This window comes from Pollachius pollachius, assembly GCF_949987615.1.
Source record: "Pollachius pollachius genome assembly, chromosome: 2".
NCBI lineage: Eukaryota > Metazoa > Chordata > Actinopteri > Gadiformes > Gadidae > Pollachius > Pollachius pollachius.
In genome coordinates this window covers 34,403,692-34,422,386 of record NC_136935.1, presented here as the reverse complement: position 1 = coordinate 34,422,386, position 18,695 = coordinate 34,403,692, and the positions used below count along the sequence as shown (strand labels likewise).

The 18,695-nt window shown below is 43.3% G+C and overlaps 1 protein-coding gene across 3 annotated transcripts in view; it reads left to right on the top strand.

Moving 5' to 3' along the window:
- Positions 1 to 11,364, top strand: part of ndst3 (N-deacetylase/N-sulfotransferase (heparan glucosaminyl) 3) — a 57,308-nt gene extending 45,944 nt beyond the window's left edge. Inside the window, exons 10-15 of one of the 3 annotated variants that reach the window (XM_079729238.1) lie at positions 3,060 to 3,234; positions 3,402 to 3,572; positions 4,465 to 4,574; positions 8,604 to 8,706; positions 10,626 to 10,736; positions 11,257 to 11,364. In XM_079729238.1, the coding sequence (XP_079585364.1) occupies positions 3,060 to 3,234; positions 3,402 to 3,572; positions 4,465 to 4,574; positions 8,604 to 8,706; positions 10,626 to 10,736; positions 11,257 to 11,265 (679 nt within the window). In that variant the 3' untranslated portion in view covers positions 11,266 to 11,364. Of the gene's footprint in view, positions 1 to 3,059; positions 3,235 to 3,401; positions 3,573 to 4,464; positions 4,575 to 6,581; positions 6,723 to 8,603; positions 8,707 to 10,625; positions 10,737 to 11,256 lie in introns of those variants that run through there. The other 2 variants (XM_079729237.1, XM_079729239.1) reach the window with 2 other exon arrangements.
- Positions 11,365 to 18,695: the final 7,331 nt, after the last annotated feature.

The window sequence follows — 18,695 nt, the reverse complement described above, 5'->3', positions numbered from 1 at the left end:
GGTCAGTAGCTCGCGGATTTCACCGTCTCTCCAGTTAGAACTGCTCATAACGCTGCGTTATTGTCTCTGTTGTAGAGACAATGCAGCAACATCTCTACCCAAGACCCCCTCCGGAACCGCGGAGCGTCTAATCGAATTTACATCAAAAAGAAACCGGGAGTGTAAAAACATCTCTTGGTTCTGAGCAAAAAAAAGCGCTTTGGAATCTCCATTACACACCATGGGCCCTATTTTAACAGTCTGAAACGCAAGTGAGAAGCGCCAAGCGCAAGTAGCTTTGTGGGCGGTTCTATGGCGATGTTGCTATTTTACCTCTTGTACCCGGCGCAAATCTAAAAAGGGTTGGTCTGAAGTAGCCTAATTACCCGTAGGTGTGGTTTGGGCGTAACGTGCAATAAACCAATGAGAGTGCCAGCTCCCATCCCCTTTAAGAGCCATGAGCGCATTTGAATCTGACGAGTTGATATTTTGACAGCACGTCTGCAGTCTCCAATGAGACAGATGCACATGAATTTCAAACTTCAAATGGCTCAGTTTGTGGCCAAATAATATGGCCTAATTCACACATGGAATAAGGTTTTCTTCCACAACCTCAGAAATACTGAGTCCTCAAATAAATTTCGGCAAAGAAAACCTAACACACATGTGATATGCGGTAACTGTGGTTCTATTTAATGATATACACAATACATTATAAACATCGTTTCTTATCAGTATTGTATGTATTATCGTTATCGACTTGTGTTCCTAATATGCATGTGCAAGTGATTTCTGAAACTGCAAAATAGCACCAGGGAACATTTGCGCCAGAACACGCCTCTCCTTTCGCCGAAGCGGCCCTTGGGGCGCAAGATCATTCCCTAATTTACCGACGCGTGGCGCAGGAGGGAAAAGAACGCTCTGCGCCAGTTGCAAACTAGCAACGACACATGCGCCAGTGAGAAAGTAAATTGCGCCGGATGCAAGATAGGGCCCCATATCTGGCTGTTCTTTAGCGCGTCACTCTATAGATTTAAGGCCTAGAGACTGTAAAAGTGGTCAGGAATCTAATATTTCCCAAATAGTGTAGTTATGCTCGTATAACATGAGGCTGACTATTTCATAATTCTGTTTTATTTTTTAAAGTTTTCAACAATATTTCGATATCATTAGCAACAGACTGAGCTTGGCTTATTATACAAAGAAGATGCATTCAAATGTGTCCTAGGCTACTACGAGATAATAACTAATACAATAGCCTACCGGCAATTCACGGTCATCCACGAAGATTAACACCCCTTTAACGCAAATCGGGTCAAGAATCAATATCAACAAAGTTTTCTGTATTGCAATAAAGCATTTCAGAAGCGTTTTAAAAAAAAGTAACAAAAATAATGATTAAAATATATTAACCTTTATTATTTTTTTGAGGAAAGGTTTTGGGTGGTCCTAGGTCCGTCAGGCCCACCCGTAATGCCGTGCCTGACACAGTGTACACACCCTGATCCTCTATTGGCGACATTGCTGAGTTAATGATTATCACAATTAATGATAATCAGATTAGATAAGATTACAAGGATAAAATATGGCTTTATTATCTCGATGGAAAATCGTTTTGGACACAGTCTACTGTAGCTAACGGACAAGAATTTAGTAAAAATAGACATGAAAAAAAAAAAAAAAACTTAAAAACACGATTAATGTAATAGAAGAACAACTAAAATACCAATAAATTCAAGAAACATGCACACATTTTCCTAAAGGACAATGGGCTTCACTGTATCTAACGTTCAAACATTTGCATACAGAAAGTGGACATAACAACATTAAAGATCTAACTTAAAAACAAACAATCTGATTCATGGAACGGATGAACAAATAAAATACCAATAAATATAAGAAACATTAACACTTCAGGATAAAACCAGTCTAAAATGACTTTATAACAAATCCAATACAAATGTTGTCTCCGACAGAGCGCGAGAGAGAGAGAGAGAGAGAGAGGGAGGGAATTAAAAATAATAAAGTATATATTTTTTTACTGTGTTTCTTTAATCTTGTGTACAGCGTCCAGAAGCCAGAATGCATGTTGAATTGGCCCATCAAGCAGCCATTAAACCAAATCAGTGACAGCTGCTGCCATTTTCTTAAGATGGTTGGAAGAGAATTAAAGGAGGGGAATGGTAGCATTTCAGGGGCGGGCTGCGCTCTCTGCACTGTCTCTCAGGGAGTGGAACTCATAATGGCTGCTTTGTGACTTTGAGATTTGCATCCAACTGTGAAAGACAGAATCATTTTGTAGGCACACGATGTGTGTCGCCGTGTATACTGAACAAGATTGTGTATGAGAGGATGATTGGGGAAGTTGTAGTTGTGTGTTTGTGTGTGTGTGTGTGTGTGTGCGTGTTTGTGTGTGTGTGTGTGTGTGTGTTTGTGTATCTGTGTGTTTGCAGATTTATTTCTATGCATATTTTATTTGCTTGCATGTTTGTTTGTTTCTTTGCTCGTGTGTGTGTTTGTGACTATATATAATACGTGTGTTTATGTCTTGTGTGTGTGTTTGTTTCCTTAATGTCCTTTTGTGTGTGTCTGTGTGTATGTGTGTGTCTGTGCGTTAATTTGCTTGTGTGTGTGTGTGTGTGTGTGTTTATGTCTTCGCGTGCATGTGTTTACTTACCTCTTTGTGTTAACATCTTGTTGTTGTGTGGTGTTTGTGTCCTTACTCAGTGTTAGCGTTTATGTTTCTGGTGTGTTCGTCTTTTCTCTTCGTGAGTTTGTCCATTTATGTTTATGTATTGTGTGTGTGTGTGTGTTCTAATTTATTGTGAGCGTGTTCTTGCAGGGTCTACAAAGTTCATGCGTCTGTATATGTTGTGTGTGTGTGCTTGTGTGTCGTTATTTCCCGTGTTTACTTACTTCCTGTTTGTTTCATGTGTGTGTGTGTGTGTGTGTGTGCGTCTCTTAGGTATATGTTGTGTGTGTGTGCTTGTGTGTCGTTATTTCCCGTGTATACTTACTTCCTGTTTGTTTCATGTGTGTGTGTGTGTGTGTGTGTGTGTGTGTGTGTGTGCGTCTCTTAGGTATATGGAATTCTTCCCGGTGCCGTCCAACACCACCACAGACTTCCTTTTTGAGAAGAGCGCCAACTACTTCCCCTCGGAGGATAGCCCGCGCCGCGCCGCCGCCCTGCTGCCCAAAGCCAAGATCATCACCCTGCTGATCAACCCATCAGACAGGGCCTACAGCTGGTACCAGGTACACACACACGCACACACACACACACACACACACACACACACACACACACACTCCTCAGACGGAGCCTGCAGCTGGTACCAGGTGCACACACACACACCCCTCAGACCGGGCCTACTACTAGTACCAAGTACAAACACAGCCCTGGTGTGTGTTGACCCCCACAGCACCAGCGGGCTCACGAGGACCACGCCGCCCTGCGCTTCAACTTCTACGACGTCATCACCGCGCGGCGCGGCGCGCCGGCCGAGCTCCGGTCACTGCAGAACCGCTGCCTCACGCCCGGCCTGTACGCCACGCACATGGAGCGCTGGCTCACCCACTACCCCGCCAGCCAGGTATTCCCCTGCCCAGGCCCCAGCCAGAACCCCTAGGGTGGGGTTCTGGTAGGCTCACCTGTGTCCTGCAGCCCAGTCCACTGTTGTGGATGTGTTTCAGATGTGTGGCCTATTTGTAGTGTGGTCCGAAATGTGATTGGTACCTTATATATAGCGCAGTTCTTAATGGCCGTCGTGCACCATGTAAGACGTGTTCTTCTAACGCACCATTATTTCCGCAATGTATCCCGAATTCATTAGATAGAGATGGGTCACCACATATCAGGGTTTTATGCATATTAGCTTGTTGGCTTGTTTTTGCCACCAATATACATCGCGACAACATAGTTTTACATGCTAACGTAAATTGAAAGACATCGCGGCGTATCCCTTTAACCTCGATAAGAATGCAAGAACAGCTTCGATGTTCAGAGCTTTGGTCCTCCAGGTCGGAGTTGCCGGTTTGAGTCCTTGCTGCAAAGCGGCCAGATGTAAGAACGGATTTAACATCAGCATCCTTGAGCTTCTTGCTCAAGGACGTCCCGCTCTTTCTCCTGCTTCTTGGAGATTTGTGATTATGAAACATATACTTTAACGTCTAAGAACGTGCTATATATAGCCGGCAGCCATTCAGTCCCTGGCTGTCAACCATCTGGGTTTTCCACATCAACGGGTGGATGGAAACCACAGCATTACTTTAAACAGATAGTCCTCGCATGCTGGTTTACAGTAAGCTGCAGGTGCACTGAGAATACATCAACACCTAAAAAAACACACAAGGTTATATTCAGAGATTACAGTCACATACCGACTAATCTCTAATAATAACTCTTTATCATTATTGTGTGTGTGTGTGTGTGTGTGTGTGTGTGTGTGTGTGTGTGTGTGTGTGTGTGTGTGTGTGTGTGTGTAGCTCCTGATCATCGACGGCCAGCAGCTGAGGAGTGACCCGGTGGCGGTGATGGATGAGGTGCAGAAGTTCCTGGGCGTCGCCCCTCACTTTAACTACTCCCAGGCCCTCACGTAGGTTCCCTCTCTCCTCCTCTCTCCCTCTCACCCTCTCGCTGTCTCTCTCTCCCCTCACGTACTTCTCCTCTTTCCTCAGTGTCCCTTCTTCTTGTCACTCTCTTCCATCTGTCTCTCTCTTCTCTCCCTCTCTCTCTCTCTCCTTATCTCTCTCGCTCTTCCTCATTCTCTCTCATTCTCTCTCTTTCCATGTCTCATTCCCTCTCTCCTTTCTACCCCCCATCTCTCTCTCTCTCTCTCTCTCTCTCTCTCTCTCTCTCTCTCTCTCTTCACTCCATGTCTCATTCCCTCTCTCTTTTCTACCCCCAAATCATTCTCTCTCTCTCTCTCTCTCTCTCTCTCTCTCTCTCTCTCTCTCTCTCTCTCTCTGTGTCTCTCTCTATGTTTCTCTCCCTCTCCCTCTCCTCCTCTCTCTCTGTCTCGGCAGCTCCCATGTCTTCTCCCCTGGGTGCTGGGAGAAGGGCACCTTTCCGCTGATTGTGGGAATAAAACACAGTAAGAGACAGACAGGTAGTCAGCGTGCAGCTTTTACTCATAAGTCACTCACAAGTTCCGCTGTGCATGAATGCATTCAAAGCCCTGCTTTACTCTTTGAGTTTAAAACCTTCATTGCGGTATGAGGTTCGCTTCATGTGGAAGTTATCCTGTTCTGTTTAGTCAGTAAGTTGTAAATGCTTTTTATGGCGGCATATCACTGCCAGAAATAGGGAGCAAAAATGACTTTGTACGTGCACAACTAACACATACGTGCACACAAATTATTAGTGCTTGATAATAGTGCTTTTACTGCACTTGAGTGCAGTATTTCTCTGCTCGCGAGAGCAATAGTAAAGACTCTGAGGTGGAAATCGTTCATTGAGCAAGCAGATGAAGTGATGAAGCAACTGAAGCCCCTTTGCTCAAAGGCTGTCCTTGCTATCGTGCTCACGCACACGTTGGTTTTCTTTTTGGCACTAGTTGGGCGTAGCCAGCCATGACCCTTGTATCCCTGAATGGGATTGGTTACATGTTGCCAGATTGACAGATCAACACACCTCTTGAAATGCTTGGATGATTGTTTTGGGAGTATGTCGAATCGATCAATAGACCAGGAAAATTCAGGAATGAATGAACAAAGAATTATTGAATTAAAGAAAACTACACGAAATGTAAGCCCTGCCTCACATGTATTGTAGATACGTAGAATCATGATAAGACAAGTATTGTCTAATGAAGACTAATCGAGCAGCGCTTTCGCTGTTTAACTATACATATATATATATATATATATATATATATAAATTTGTAAAAACAAAATAGAAATGTTTCCACGGGTATTTCACAGGAATCAGAAAAATATATCCATCATCTTTATGTGATAGTTATCAGGGGTCGGCAACCTTTTGGATGTCCTGTGCCACTTCACCATGTTTAAAATAATTCATAGAGCCCCGTGCCTGATGTTCATAATATAAATGTATTCATTGATTAAGTCACTGCGGCTTCTCGTCACCCCGTACAGAGTGACAATGCCAAAAGATTGTGTGCGATCTTGTGTGTGTATCACACATACACACATACAAACACGCACAAACACACACACACACACACACACACACACACACACACACACACTTCAAATGTATTAAAATGAATAGGGCACAAAATAAAATGTATTCAATCTTTCTGATTTAGTCTGATCCCTTTCCCCCGCTTCAGCTACACTGAAAAGCAATGCACCTTTCAATGCAAGAGTTTGCTTGTGCTGTCCATTTTCAGCCATATCAGTAATGCGCCTTTCTACAGTTCTCGCAGGCATGTCTTTAATCCTGGAGATGATTGTGCCTTTGTTTGGTAATCCATTAAATATATATAGAAAAATAAAAAATAGCTCTGAACTGCTGGGGAAAGCCTCCTTTATATATCCTCTATCGGCGAATGGCTTCCCGTGTTTAGCAATGCACTGCGTGTGATTTTTGGCGTCCCATATGGTCATAAACACACTGCTTTGCTTCTCTTACTCAGCCACTGCCTTCTGGATTGACTCAACTCCATCCGCCTCATCTTGGAAATTCTCTCGTCTTCTTGTATCTTCAATCAAAATGACGTTATACACTGGATGTTCAGCGATTTCACAGCAAAGAACGCATAAAGCTCAATCCTTTAATGCATAAATCCGAATTTGTTTGTCCAAAAAAAGAAGAAAATGTTTTTTTAGTTACTGCCGTTATCATCTCAAAAGATAGCTGGCGAACTAGGCATCAGCTCCTGCTCATCTGCACGGTTTGTTAAATTGTGAGCGCGCTCATAGTCATTGTTGCTCTGAATTCTTGGCAGCGGAACGCCACCATAGCGTTTAAAGACTATTAGCCATGGAGTTGTTTTTTTCTTTTACAAGCAGATGGTCACCATAGACTTGGCATCATTTAGAGTTGTATCCCCAAGAAAATGTCTCTGCACATTTAAAACCCATCTCCTGGCAAGGCTACCTTCCTTTTTACCTGACAAATCCTTGTTTATAGAAAATCTATTGTTGTGCAAAACACATAAGGACCTTCAGCATCTTGAAGAAGCAGAGTGTAGGATTGAGCTCTGAGTTATCCATCAAACTATTTCTCACATCTCGTCTTCCTCACAATCTTCCCAAGATGCACACGAGTGTATTAGCAGATATATGAATATTAATATGAACAGAGTGGGACGAAGCATTTGAAATGACTAACTGAGACTGAATTAGAATGCATCTGAAAAAATGATTTGGCAAGGAGGAATACATATGTTTGTGAATCTTGTGTGGTGCACTTCTGTCTGATTAATTCCATTAAACAACGTGATTTAATCCTTTTTGGAGCCGGGATGGTGCTGAGAGGAAACTGGGCGATTTCACAGAAGGATCCATCCTGGATTATCGTGGCTTGAAAATGTAAAACCTGTCATTGCTAAAAAATAAATGCCATTTATTTTTTCTATATATTGAGTACATTATAACATAAAAAATAGGTCTGTGGGGGGGCAGCACCCGGGTTTTAACTCCTGCATCTCACTCAGACATGGGAGCAGCCCGCTGGAGCTGTCGCCTAAACGGCACAGAGGGAGCCAAGGGTGTCTTTTAGGGTGTGTGTGTTTCTGTGTGTTTCTGTATATGTGTGTGTGTGGGAGTGTCTATGTGAGTCTGTGTGTGTGTTTGTGTGCGAGTGTGTGTGATTTGTTGTGTATTTTAGTGTCTGAGTGTATATGGCCGTGTGTGTGTGTGTTCGTGCGCGCGCGCGCGTGTGTGTGTGTGTGTGTGTGTGTCTGTATATGGTGTGTGTGTGTGTACGTGAGCATGTGTGTGTGTGTTTGTATGTGTGTTTGCGTGTGTGGGTGTGTTTGTGTGTGTGTGTGTGTGTGTTTAAGCCAGGATTGAGCTGCACAAAAGCCTAATTTCCCCCTCATCCTGTCCTCTTGTCAGACATGACAGCTGTCTGAAGGATCCTGAAGACTGTTTCTTTCTTCCTTCCTTTAAATCCCTTCCACCTACGCGCCCTCTCACCCTGTCATCAAACGCACCAGAGGCTTCTGTCTCCTCTCTCTCTCTCTCTCTCTCTCTCTCTCTGTCTCTTCTCTGTCTCTCTCTCTCTCTTTGACTCCTCTCTCTCGCTAGCTAACACACTCTCCTTCTCTGTCTCTCTCTATATTTTCTCTCTCTCTCTCTTTCTCTCTCTCTCTCTCTCTCTCTCTCTCTCTCACTGTCTCTCTTTCTGTCTTCTCTCTCACTGTCTCTCTCTGTCTCTCTCCCTCCTGAATGTAGACTCCTCACGACTTCCACCAGATGTATCTGAGTCATAGCGCTCGCACCCAAAATGAACACACATTTGGAGCCTGTTTAATATTGATGGCGTTCTATCATGTTCTTCACACTGTGCGCTTCGCGCTTTTTCTTCTCTTTCTTTCTTTTTCTCTTTCTTTCTCTCCTTCGTTCTGCAACTCTACACGACCCTGTTTAATTATCCATCTCTTCTCTCTCTCTCTCTCTCTCTCTCTCTCTCTCTCTCTCTCTCTCTGCAGGTTCGACCCTCAGAAGGGCTTCTGGTGTCAGCTGCTGGAAGGAGGGAGGACAAAGTGTTTGGGCAAGAGCAAAGGGAGGAAGTACCCGCCTATGGAACCCGAGGTAAACCAATCAGGACACACTTCCTTCACCAAACACATGAAACACTACAGACCTGTGCTGTTGCTGCTGCTGGCCTTTGAGTTTCATTCTCCAGACCCACGCTGAAGTATCGTTTTATAGAAGGCGATTAACCCAAATATGAAATTAGATCGTTCAGTATCTTTATAGAAGTCAGGGATTCTTCAAAATCATCTTAGAAGGAGATTGATCAAAGTCTAAGTGGAGTTTTACGGAAGTATTGCTTACAAAAGACTTCATGAAGTATATTACATAGGAGGTTGGGAAGGTTGAGGTTGAGAAATGTTCGTTGAGAAGGAATGTTCTGGTAGTAATTCTAATAAGAGGATAAGAGGAGCTTTACCGGCATTCCGTTTTAAGTAGATAGGTGACTTTTTAAATTTAGATATAGAAATAATAAGACAGAATAAGACTGTTTCGATATCCGGAAAGAAAAACCCACTGGCAGAGACTCGACCTGATTCCTCGCAGAGCGGAGATTTCCCAGGGGAGGGAGCCCCAGCGTGGAATCTGTCAGCCAATCACGTTGAGCCAGGAAGTTACAACCTAATTATGGGGATTCAATACTGACACTGAACACCCTGGAGAGAGAGAGAGAGAGAGAGAGAGAGAGAGAGAGAGAGAGAGAGAGGGAGAGGGAGAGAGGGAGACGAGGGGAGAGGGAGACGAGGGGAGAGGGAGACGAGGGGAGAGGGAGATGAGGGGAGAGAGGGGAGAGAGGGAGGGAGGGAGAGAGAGGAGGGTTAGAGACAGTGAGAAAAAAAAGAGGGAGGCAGGGGGAGGTAAGAAGATTAGCATGGATAGAGCCAGAGAGAAAGAGAGGGAGAGAGGGGATAGAGAGGAAAAGGGAGAGAGAGAGAGAGAGAGATGGGAAGAGTTAAAGGTTGGCGAGTGAGTTAAAAAGAAAGAGAGACAAGAGGGAGAGAGAACCAGGAGAGAGCTGATCGAGGAGAGACAGTCAAATCGATTTTTGGCCGCTGATTCCACAATGAAGAGCATATAGTGATGAAAGAGTTAGACACATGGTTTTACCATGCACACACACACACACATGTACACACAAGCATACACACACATGACACACACATAGGACACACACAAACATACACAAACACACACAACACACACAAACATGCGGAAACAAACACACAAACACGCACACATGCACACCTTATTTGGTTAGAGCAAACATTCTATGTTTTATGTGCTATGTGGAAATTGAAATGTATAGAAAGTCTGACAGTGAACGAGATGGGATGAAGTAAAAGAGGAATAGATAGAAAGAAATAGAGAGAGAATAATGCATTGCATGCATCCCTCATCTGATTTCCTTACTTTTTCTGCACTAATTGATCTGCTTCTTGTGAATGCCTCCCTGACTACAATGGAATAGGAATAGAGAAGTGGTCTGGAGATGCCAGCACTTGATTCATGTGTTTCCTATGTCTTGGACTAGAGATGTTATTTACTCTCTGTCTCTGGAACATTCCATTCTCCTTCTTGTATCTCTCTATCCCGCCCCCTCTGGTATCTGCACTCACCCGGTCTTACTCTCTCTCCTCTTGGTTCTGCTTGTCTCTCTCTCTTAGGTGCCTCTCTTTCCTTTGAATTCACCTTTTTATCTCTATATTTTCCCAGCACCATCCTTTCATTTAACTTCTCTCTCTCTCTCTCTCTCTCTCTCTCTCTCTCTCTCTCTCTCTCTCTCTCTCTCTCTCTCTCTCTCTCTCTCTCTCTCTATCCGAAAGAGCTTTACTGGCATGGGAAATATACATTTACATTGCCAAAGCTGATGCATATTTAAAGAAATGTATCTCTCTCTCCCCTTCCCTCCCCCTATCTCTTTCTCCCTTTCCCTCCCTCTCTCACTCTCCCCCCTACCTCCCTCGATCTCTCTCTAGGCGCGGGTCTACCTGTCCAGGCACTACAGGGAGCACAACATTGAGCTGTCAAAGCTGCTGCACCGCCTGGGACAGCCCCTCCCCTCCTGGCTGAGGGAAGAGCTGCAGAAGGTGAGACAAATCAAGCACCCCCCCATGCTGTGGCTCCTCACCCACGACATGGCTTGGCCCTGAAGGGCCCCACATTACCACTGCCTCATCACCATTAATGAGTGTCGAGAAGGAAATAATGCAACCTGGGATCTGGATGGCTGTTGTCACTTCAGAACAAGTGGGCTGTTGCCTGGAACACCTACTAATATAAACACAATGACGACATGTTGTTGCTTTTGATAAGAAAATAGAGAAATCATTATATTTACATTTTCTGTTCTTTCCTAGCATATAATGTACATATTTGTACCATATTATCTAATATTTAATTTTTTTTTGCAGTTATATTTAGAAATATCTGTTTATTATACTTATATAACATTGATATTTGTATTTTATTTTTTCCATATTTCCATTATATTATCTCAAAATCTCTAACATACTGTTTATAAAATCATCTGTATGCTCCTGCAATGTTATCCCCACATCTCTAACATGGGATTTCCTCCTTGTTCCTCCCGCTCTCGTCCTCTCCAAGGTCAGATAACCTTTGAACCAGGAAGTGATCGCTGACGGCGGGAGGCAGAGTGCGGAGGAGGCGTGGGCTGAGGGGGATACAGAAGTGTGACTGCACTTCCTGTCGGCCTACAGCAGTCACCTTGGAGCTGGAAGCACCCAGCAACCAGGATATTCACCCGGGGGGGGGGGGAGGGGGTGGGTCACACAGACATTTAGAGGAGGACGGACGCACCAGGGTGGAAGAGGACCCGGGGGAAGGGAGGATGACAGTATTGATCGATGATGGATGGGTTAAGGGATTGGAAGATGAATGAATGAAAGAATAGAAGGATGAATGATGGATGGGTAAATCAATGGATGGATGGATGGGTGGGTGGATTCAACGATTATGTATGGGTGAAATAATTGGGATAGCTGAGAATATGAATGGATGACAGATGGATGGGTGGATGATTAACAAAGAAAAAAGATCACTATATAGAGAATATTTTTCCCCTGGTTATGGGGTACGTTGTACGAGGCGAGCGTTCATGGAAAGCAATGGAACCGACCAATAAGGATGGAGAGAGGAAAACCAACCAGCCAATCAGATACGAGTCTTTAGGCAATCTCTTGTGGAACCTGCTGGGGAACTCGGCTGTGATTCTGTGAGAGCTGTTTTATTCTCTGTTATTTTGCTATGTTTTTTCGCTTTTAATTTATGATTCCAGAGCAGCGCTGGTCAGCTGTGCCTGGTCTTCGTATTCAAGATGTTTGCACTACATTCTGTCCTTTTGTGTTTTCACACATTGTGGGTTCTTAGAGTCATTTGGTCTCCTTTGTTGACGCAGCAGCGAGATGATGCGCCAGAATAGACTCAGGACGGCCAACAAACTCTTCTGTATTGTTATATACGTGTCAAATGTTTGTGTTTTTTCTTTATTTGCGTTTAGTTTCGGTCGTCACGGTCAGTGTTGGCCCAGAGTGAGGCCTCGGGAGGATTTTTCTGGATACGTAGATCGGGAGTTTTGCATTCCTATAGCGCTCACAGTATATATTTTTCCCAGAGTGACGGTTGCAGGACTATACTGTGTCTACTCAAATACACAGTATGAGTACACAGTACCTCATCTCAGAGGATTGAGGAAACTCAGCGGTGTCCTCCAGGAGATGGATTTAGAGAGACTGAGATGGACTTTCCAGAGGGGCGATGGATCGAAGGTGAAGATCTACCACTTTGAGGACATAGCTTCGGCGTTTCAGTCCGTAGCCAACATATCCTGACTGTAAACCTAAAGTTTAGGTTTGTTTGTTTAGGTCATGTATTGTTAAACCCCAACCCCCCAACCCCTATTTGTTTTTCCATGAATCCAGTGGCCTATTCGATTTGGTTACAATTTTGAATGCAAATGTTAATGTCAAACACAAATGATAAAATAAATAAACGAGATGCACATACGAATTACATTTACGTTTGTTGATTTTGTGTAGTTTGCAGTTTCATTTTTAACATTTTTTACGGGAGTAAAGATTGAACACACAATCAGTGAATGATTAGTCCATGACATATGCAATACTCAAGCCACCCAAAACCCTCTGAGGAACGCTGTCAAAGGGGAGTCAGCCCCTGGAGCTAGTTAAGTGAGAAAGCGAAGGGAATTGAATAAAATATAATACAATGTAACCAAATCTGGCAATTTCTACCTGACCCTTAAATGTAGTCACCTTTGGGTTGCATTGCATCAATCCCCTTCCACTGCTCTCCCTGCTGGTCAACATTTGTACTCACATCAAGATTGTATTTTAACGTTTGATATTTTGGAAAATATTAAGAAGGAGATCTCCTGCAAGGCTTTGATGAAACACTTGTATATAAGTACACCACAGCCATCAATGATTTTTTAATACACAAAATAACCTCAAACAGAGCTTAAATTCATAGGTAGATGTTTGTATAAATGTATGAGCTCTAGATGTGAGGATATATGGTGAATTTCAAAAGTTTTCATCAAAGCAAAATATATCAAACATATTTTTCCTAGTTAAGCTGTTTTCTCATAAGCCTTTAAGGACATCCCAATGAACCAGATGCTTTCAATGCATTTAAAAATTCTACTGTCAAAACAATTAAAACAAGTGTATATGTTCAATTTTGCATTTCATGCATTCCTTCAGTTCTCTTAAAACGTCTGTGTAAAAGGAAACACTGGCAATGTGGTGATCGTACTAGATACACAGAAACACACACACACACACACACACACAGAGACACATCACACACACACAGTACAAATAAATGCACATACACATTCATACAAGTGCAGAGACTTAGACATCCTGAGTGTATATTCTGTCCCTATGTCACCCCAAGGATATTATGGGGTGTCCGTTTGAATTAGATCTGATGTTGAGTTTGCTTTCATGTTCTCTAAACCCATTCTTGTGTCCATTTTCCCAGAGAGAAACCCAGACACCGAAGTATTCCATGCGTGCGTGTGTGCGTGCGTGCGGATGGGCTACTTGTGTTTGTGTGTGTGTATGGGTATGTGTGTGCATGCATGCATAGTACTTGTGTGTGTGCGCGTGCGTGTGTGCCTTAATCTTATTTTCCCAATTCCCCACACCTTGGTCAAGCCTCTCCAAGCTTAGACGGAGCGTCTGAGGAGGGTGCTGGGGCTACGGTGTGCAAGAAATAGCTCTGTGAAGGTGTGAGTCCACCGTTAGAAACGACATGCTGACAACACCCGAGGAGCCGTTTTCACTAAGTGGAGCTGGAAGACAGACCGGGTGCCAAGCACACATGCAGACAGACAGGCAGACACACAGATAGACTGAGAGACAGGCGGACAAACTGTTTGAAAGACAGACAAGCGGCCAGGCAGATAGACAGAAAGACAGGCAGACAAACAGACGGACAGAGCGGTCAGACAGGGAAACAGACAGACCGGGAGGCAGAGAGACAGATGAGCAGACAGACATTTGGCTCCTAGTTAGTCATGGCTCTGGTGTCTGTGCTGTGGTGAGACTGGAGAGGGGAGAGGAGAGGATGATGAATGTAGCGCTGTCGAGGCTGGTTTGGTCACCCAGGGATGCTGCTCGCTCCACAGAGCTCCTCTCACCCGGTGGTGCCGGTAGGAGCCCACTCTTACTTTATATAACGACATTATATAACAGACAGCTATTACAGTCAGGAGGACTGCATTTGATCAGAAACCAGGCAACCCACCATGGCCCGCGCCCTTCATCAGCGGTGCCTTCCTCTTCCTCACAGGGGGAGGTCTTCTGACAGCGTCTTCAGTGATCTCATCAGCGGCACCCTTCTCGGCTATCTCCATCTAAGTCGCATTATTGGTCCGTAATAACTTTCTCCTTCGTTCCGAACAGTTTCTATTACACTTCAAAGATGATTTATTAATCTATGTACCACAGGCATCTCTGCCAGGATTCCAATTAAATGTTCTCGAAAATTTTCACTGAAGGTCGGCCTCAGAAAAAGTCAGAGCAATGAGATCCCCTTCCTAAAGAATACTTCTTGCCTCCGTCGGGCCCCTGCTGTGACTAGAGCTGCTTTCATCTAATGTATGGCCCCTTCTTTACCTGGCAGCCTTCTCGGTTCTAAACGGTGCGTTGGGTGTGGGGAAAACGGAACCCGGAAATTAGCACGCCGAGCTGCTCTTCGTTTAGCAGTGAGACGGGGGGCAAGGTGAGTGAGGCCCGCTGGCTCTGTCCCTGCACTCCATCTCACACGGAGCGCTCCAAATGAGCTGCTCTCGGAGATGAGAAACCAGCCGAGCGGAAACACCCCGGCCCAGGGTTACCGCTGAGCTGTCCTTCCTCCACTCATCTCTCCGGGGTGTGAGGGGGCGTAAGGCTTTAGCATTAGTCTCACTGTAGATTCTGTGGTCCAGAAGACATTTAATACTAGAAAGAGACGTGCTGTAGTTTAGCCTTAAGCTATAGAAGGTGTATCCGGGCATTGTGCCATCGATATTACCTTTTTATATAAGGCCGGGGTTCATTTGAAGACTTGCGAAATGTTGGAGGAAGAATGTGTTAAATGGCTCATTCGGAACATGTTCATATTCATGGGCTTTAATGGTTTTAAAGGTACACTGCCACCAAGACAACTCTTATTTTCTTTCCTTTTGCCATGAGTAAAACCATAGGAGATTTGACCTAACAGGAGGTCTTAAAAGGCTTGATTTGAAAACAGCTTGACGGGGCAAAAATAAATCAATTAACTCATTTGTTTGAAATTGTTTTTTAATACAGTCACATCTAGAGCGCCATAGACATTTAAGAGCCTAAATGTGACCCTTTTTCATTGGGAAAATGTTGTTCCTGAAGGCTTGGCTAATGCTTCTCATCATAGCATGATGGCGTGTAACTGGTATGTTATCTGACATTATTCATGGTCAGTTAGCCAGGTAGACCCAGTTCTTTTCTCTTACATACATGTAAGCACATTGTATGCATAGATATTTATTCATTCATTACAAAAAATTGTCCCCTCTCTTCCAACATCAACTGCCTCTTCCTACCCACATTCCCCGCTGTTCTCCTCCCCATCCAAACTTCCAATCCTCCAAAGTAATCATTTTGGGCGACTTCACCATTCACCTCGCCAGCCCTGCAGTTCATCACGCTCCTGGACTCCTCTGGCAGCATCTCAGCGGCCTCGCCCTCCATCTCGTCATAACTGGATAAGATGGGTCGTGTTGAAGCATCCCGACTGCGGACCCTGGCCCTCCCCGAGTTCCTGCAGACTTGCCGTTTTCGGCGCACCCACAACCCAAAGCCATCAGAATTCTTGAAGAAAGTCCTTAGCAAAAACCCTCTTAGCTCCACCTCTCTACCACTCATGTGCAGCGCCCTCCTATCCCTCGACATGACGGTCGGTGTCCACAACAATTGAGCGCTGCTCTTGACCTTCACGCGCCACTCAAAAAATCGGGCACGTTCATTTTTTTCCCATCTGCCTCTTGGATCAACCCTGAACTAAGGGCAACGCTCAGCTTGAGCGCCTGGCAAGAGGTCTGAACCTTCAAAAGCTTGAAGGTTCAGCTCTTTTGCCAGGTTTCTTGCCATAAGTATATATATATATATATATATATATACATATATATATATATATATATATATATATATATATATATATATATATATATATATATATATATATATATACACATATATACATATATATATATCAGTGGCCGCTGGTGGTTTTCAAAGTGAGGGAGGAAAGTTGCCATTGGCCTGCTTGCACTGTTGGTGGCTTATGGTGGCATAAGTATGTGAGACTCAAGTTGTTTCAGGGTGCTTTGGTGAACTATAAAATAGCAGGGAGGGATAATTATGTGAATAAAATGTATCCAAATCCACCAGTGGCAGCATTGTACTTTGAAAACTGGTGGGCAGCATGTATTTGAAATGGACTACAAGGGCAGAAGGAATTAGTCAAAATAGCCAATTAGTCAAATCAAGCCTACTCTTGATTTGTAAAACTAAATAAAAAAAATCTATTTTTGCCCTCAATGACTGAAGCTATTGGTTGTAATTTGGCTATGTTTATTATAAGGTTTAAGTTTATTTAAAGTTTATTTTTTTTACAATTGTTTCAAGAAAATTAAGGACACAGGACCAAAGGTGATGCATTTTAAAATGCATCATGCTCTGAATCATTCACTAACATCCTTTCCACAATATCAAACAGAACGGTCAGAGTAACAAACAAGACAACAACAACAACATTATTTCACAACTATTTACATGGGCTTTAAGCTTAACATTGTTTGAGGCAAATGTGGATGTTAATGGATGTTTCAGAATGTTGGTCATGGTGTTAAGCCAATTAAGATTGAAGGACTTCATTTATAGATGAAGTCAATCCTCCTCGCTGTTTGTGCTGCAAAGAAATCAGTGACCTTGTCATACCAATCTGGATATTTTTTAAGTGATTGCAGAATTACGGCGTGTGTAGCTCCACGTTTTCGGCACCCTTTCAGACGGCTTGGTAACCCAACGGAGGTGTGCCGAAAAATAGGTAGGCTCAGCGCTTCTATTTCGTGACCTTGCCCAACTTTTGCAAGTGATATAGCAAGTGAGTATAAGCGAACCGAGCCGCACCGAACCGCACCGCTCGGTTGAAATGCCAATATAAGCGAAACAGAGCCGCACCGTACCGCAACAAACAGAAACTAACCTCTCGGTGGAAACGAGGCATACGACTGAGCGGGTTCGTTGGTTCTCATGGCCTAGACTTGAGGGGATAACTCCTCCATCCGGGCTGCTCCACAGCCAGGGCTCCTGCTTACTGGTTCATAGCGCAGCCAGGGCTCCTGGTTATTGGTTAATACCGCAGCCAGGCCACCTTCTTATTGGTTCATAGCGCAGCCAAGGAAATGATTGGGAGTCAAAAGAGGCTGAGGGAGGACCGTCCTCAAGCAGTAATTTGCAATAGGCGATAGGGTGTGGTAATGTCCCTTTACCCAGGGAAACAAACATTACATACATAAAGGCATTCAAGTAGTCGTATTTAAGGGCATTCATTCATTACAGTAGTCTGGGCAATCTGCATTTTTTATTCTCAACAATGTTAAGGAGGATCTTCCTCCCTCTCCTCACTGGAAAAGTCTCCACTGATATATAGATATAATATTATTTATATAGATACAATATAATATGTATATATATATATATATATATGAAAGGGGCACAATAAATGGGCTATGTATTATTATTATTATTATTATTATTATTATTATTATTATTATTATTATTATTATTATTATTATTTATAGTACTAGTAGCAGCAGCAGTATTAGTAATAGTTGTTGTAATAGCAGTATCCCTCAGAATTTGAACTAGCAGTTTGCTTAAGTAGCCACTAGATGGTCATCTACTATCAGTTATGAATCCTTATAGAGAATATGAATTCCAGAATCTCTTTTAATCAAAAGACTTTGGAAGTGGTTAAAGCACTAAAACAATAACAAAATCCTTTTATTTTTATAATATCGTGTCTATGTATAGAATAACCAACATTATGACATTTATTTATTTTTTTATTTAGTTCATGGTTTATTTGAAAGGACATGCATATTGATGAAGATTTTTGTTTAGAAAGACACCATTTAAACATGCCATAATTCGTAAAAATTAACAAATTTTCATCTGTAGTCCCAAATGAAAATAAAAGCAATAATGGCAGTACTATGCCGTATCCCGAGTTCTAACTAGTAGTTTGCTAAAGCGACCACGAGACGGCAGTGTAGGACCAATAGTTAATCCTTATCCTCAATAAAACAACACCGCAGACTTCCATCTAAAGGCTAGACAAGACACAGCTGTATCAATGTGTGATCATAAGGCCTAAAACAATCATACATGAATTCATAAGGATGGAATCAGAAATGATGATGAAGGATGGATAACTGCACTTATCCAGTTAACTGTATTGACGACTACAACACATCA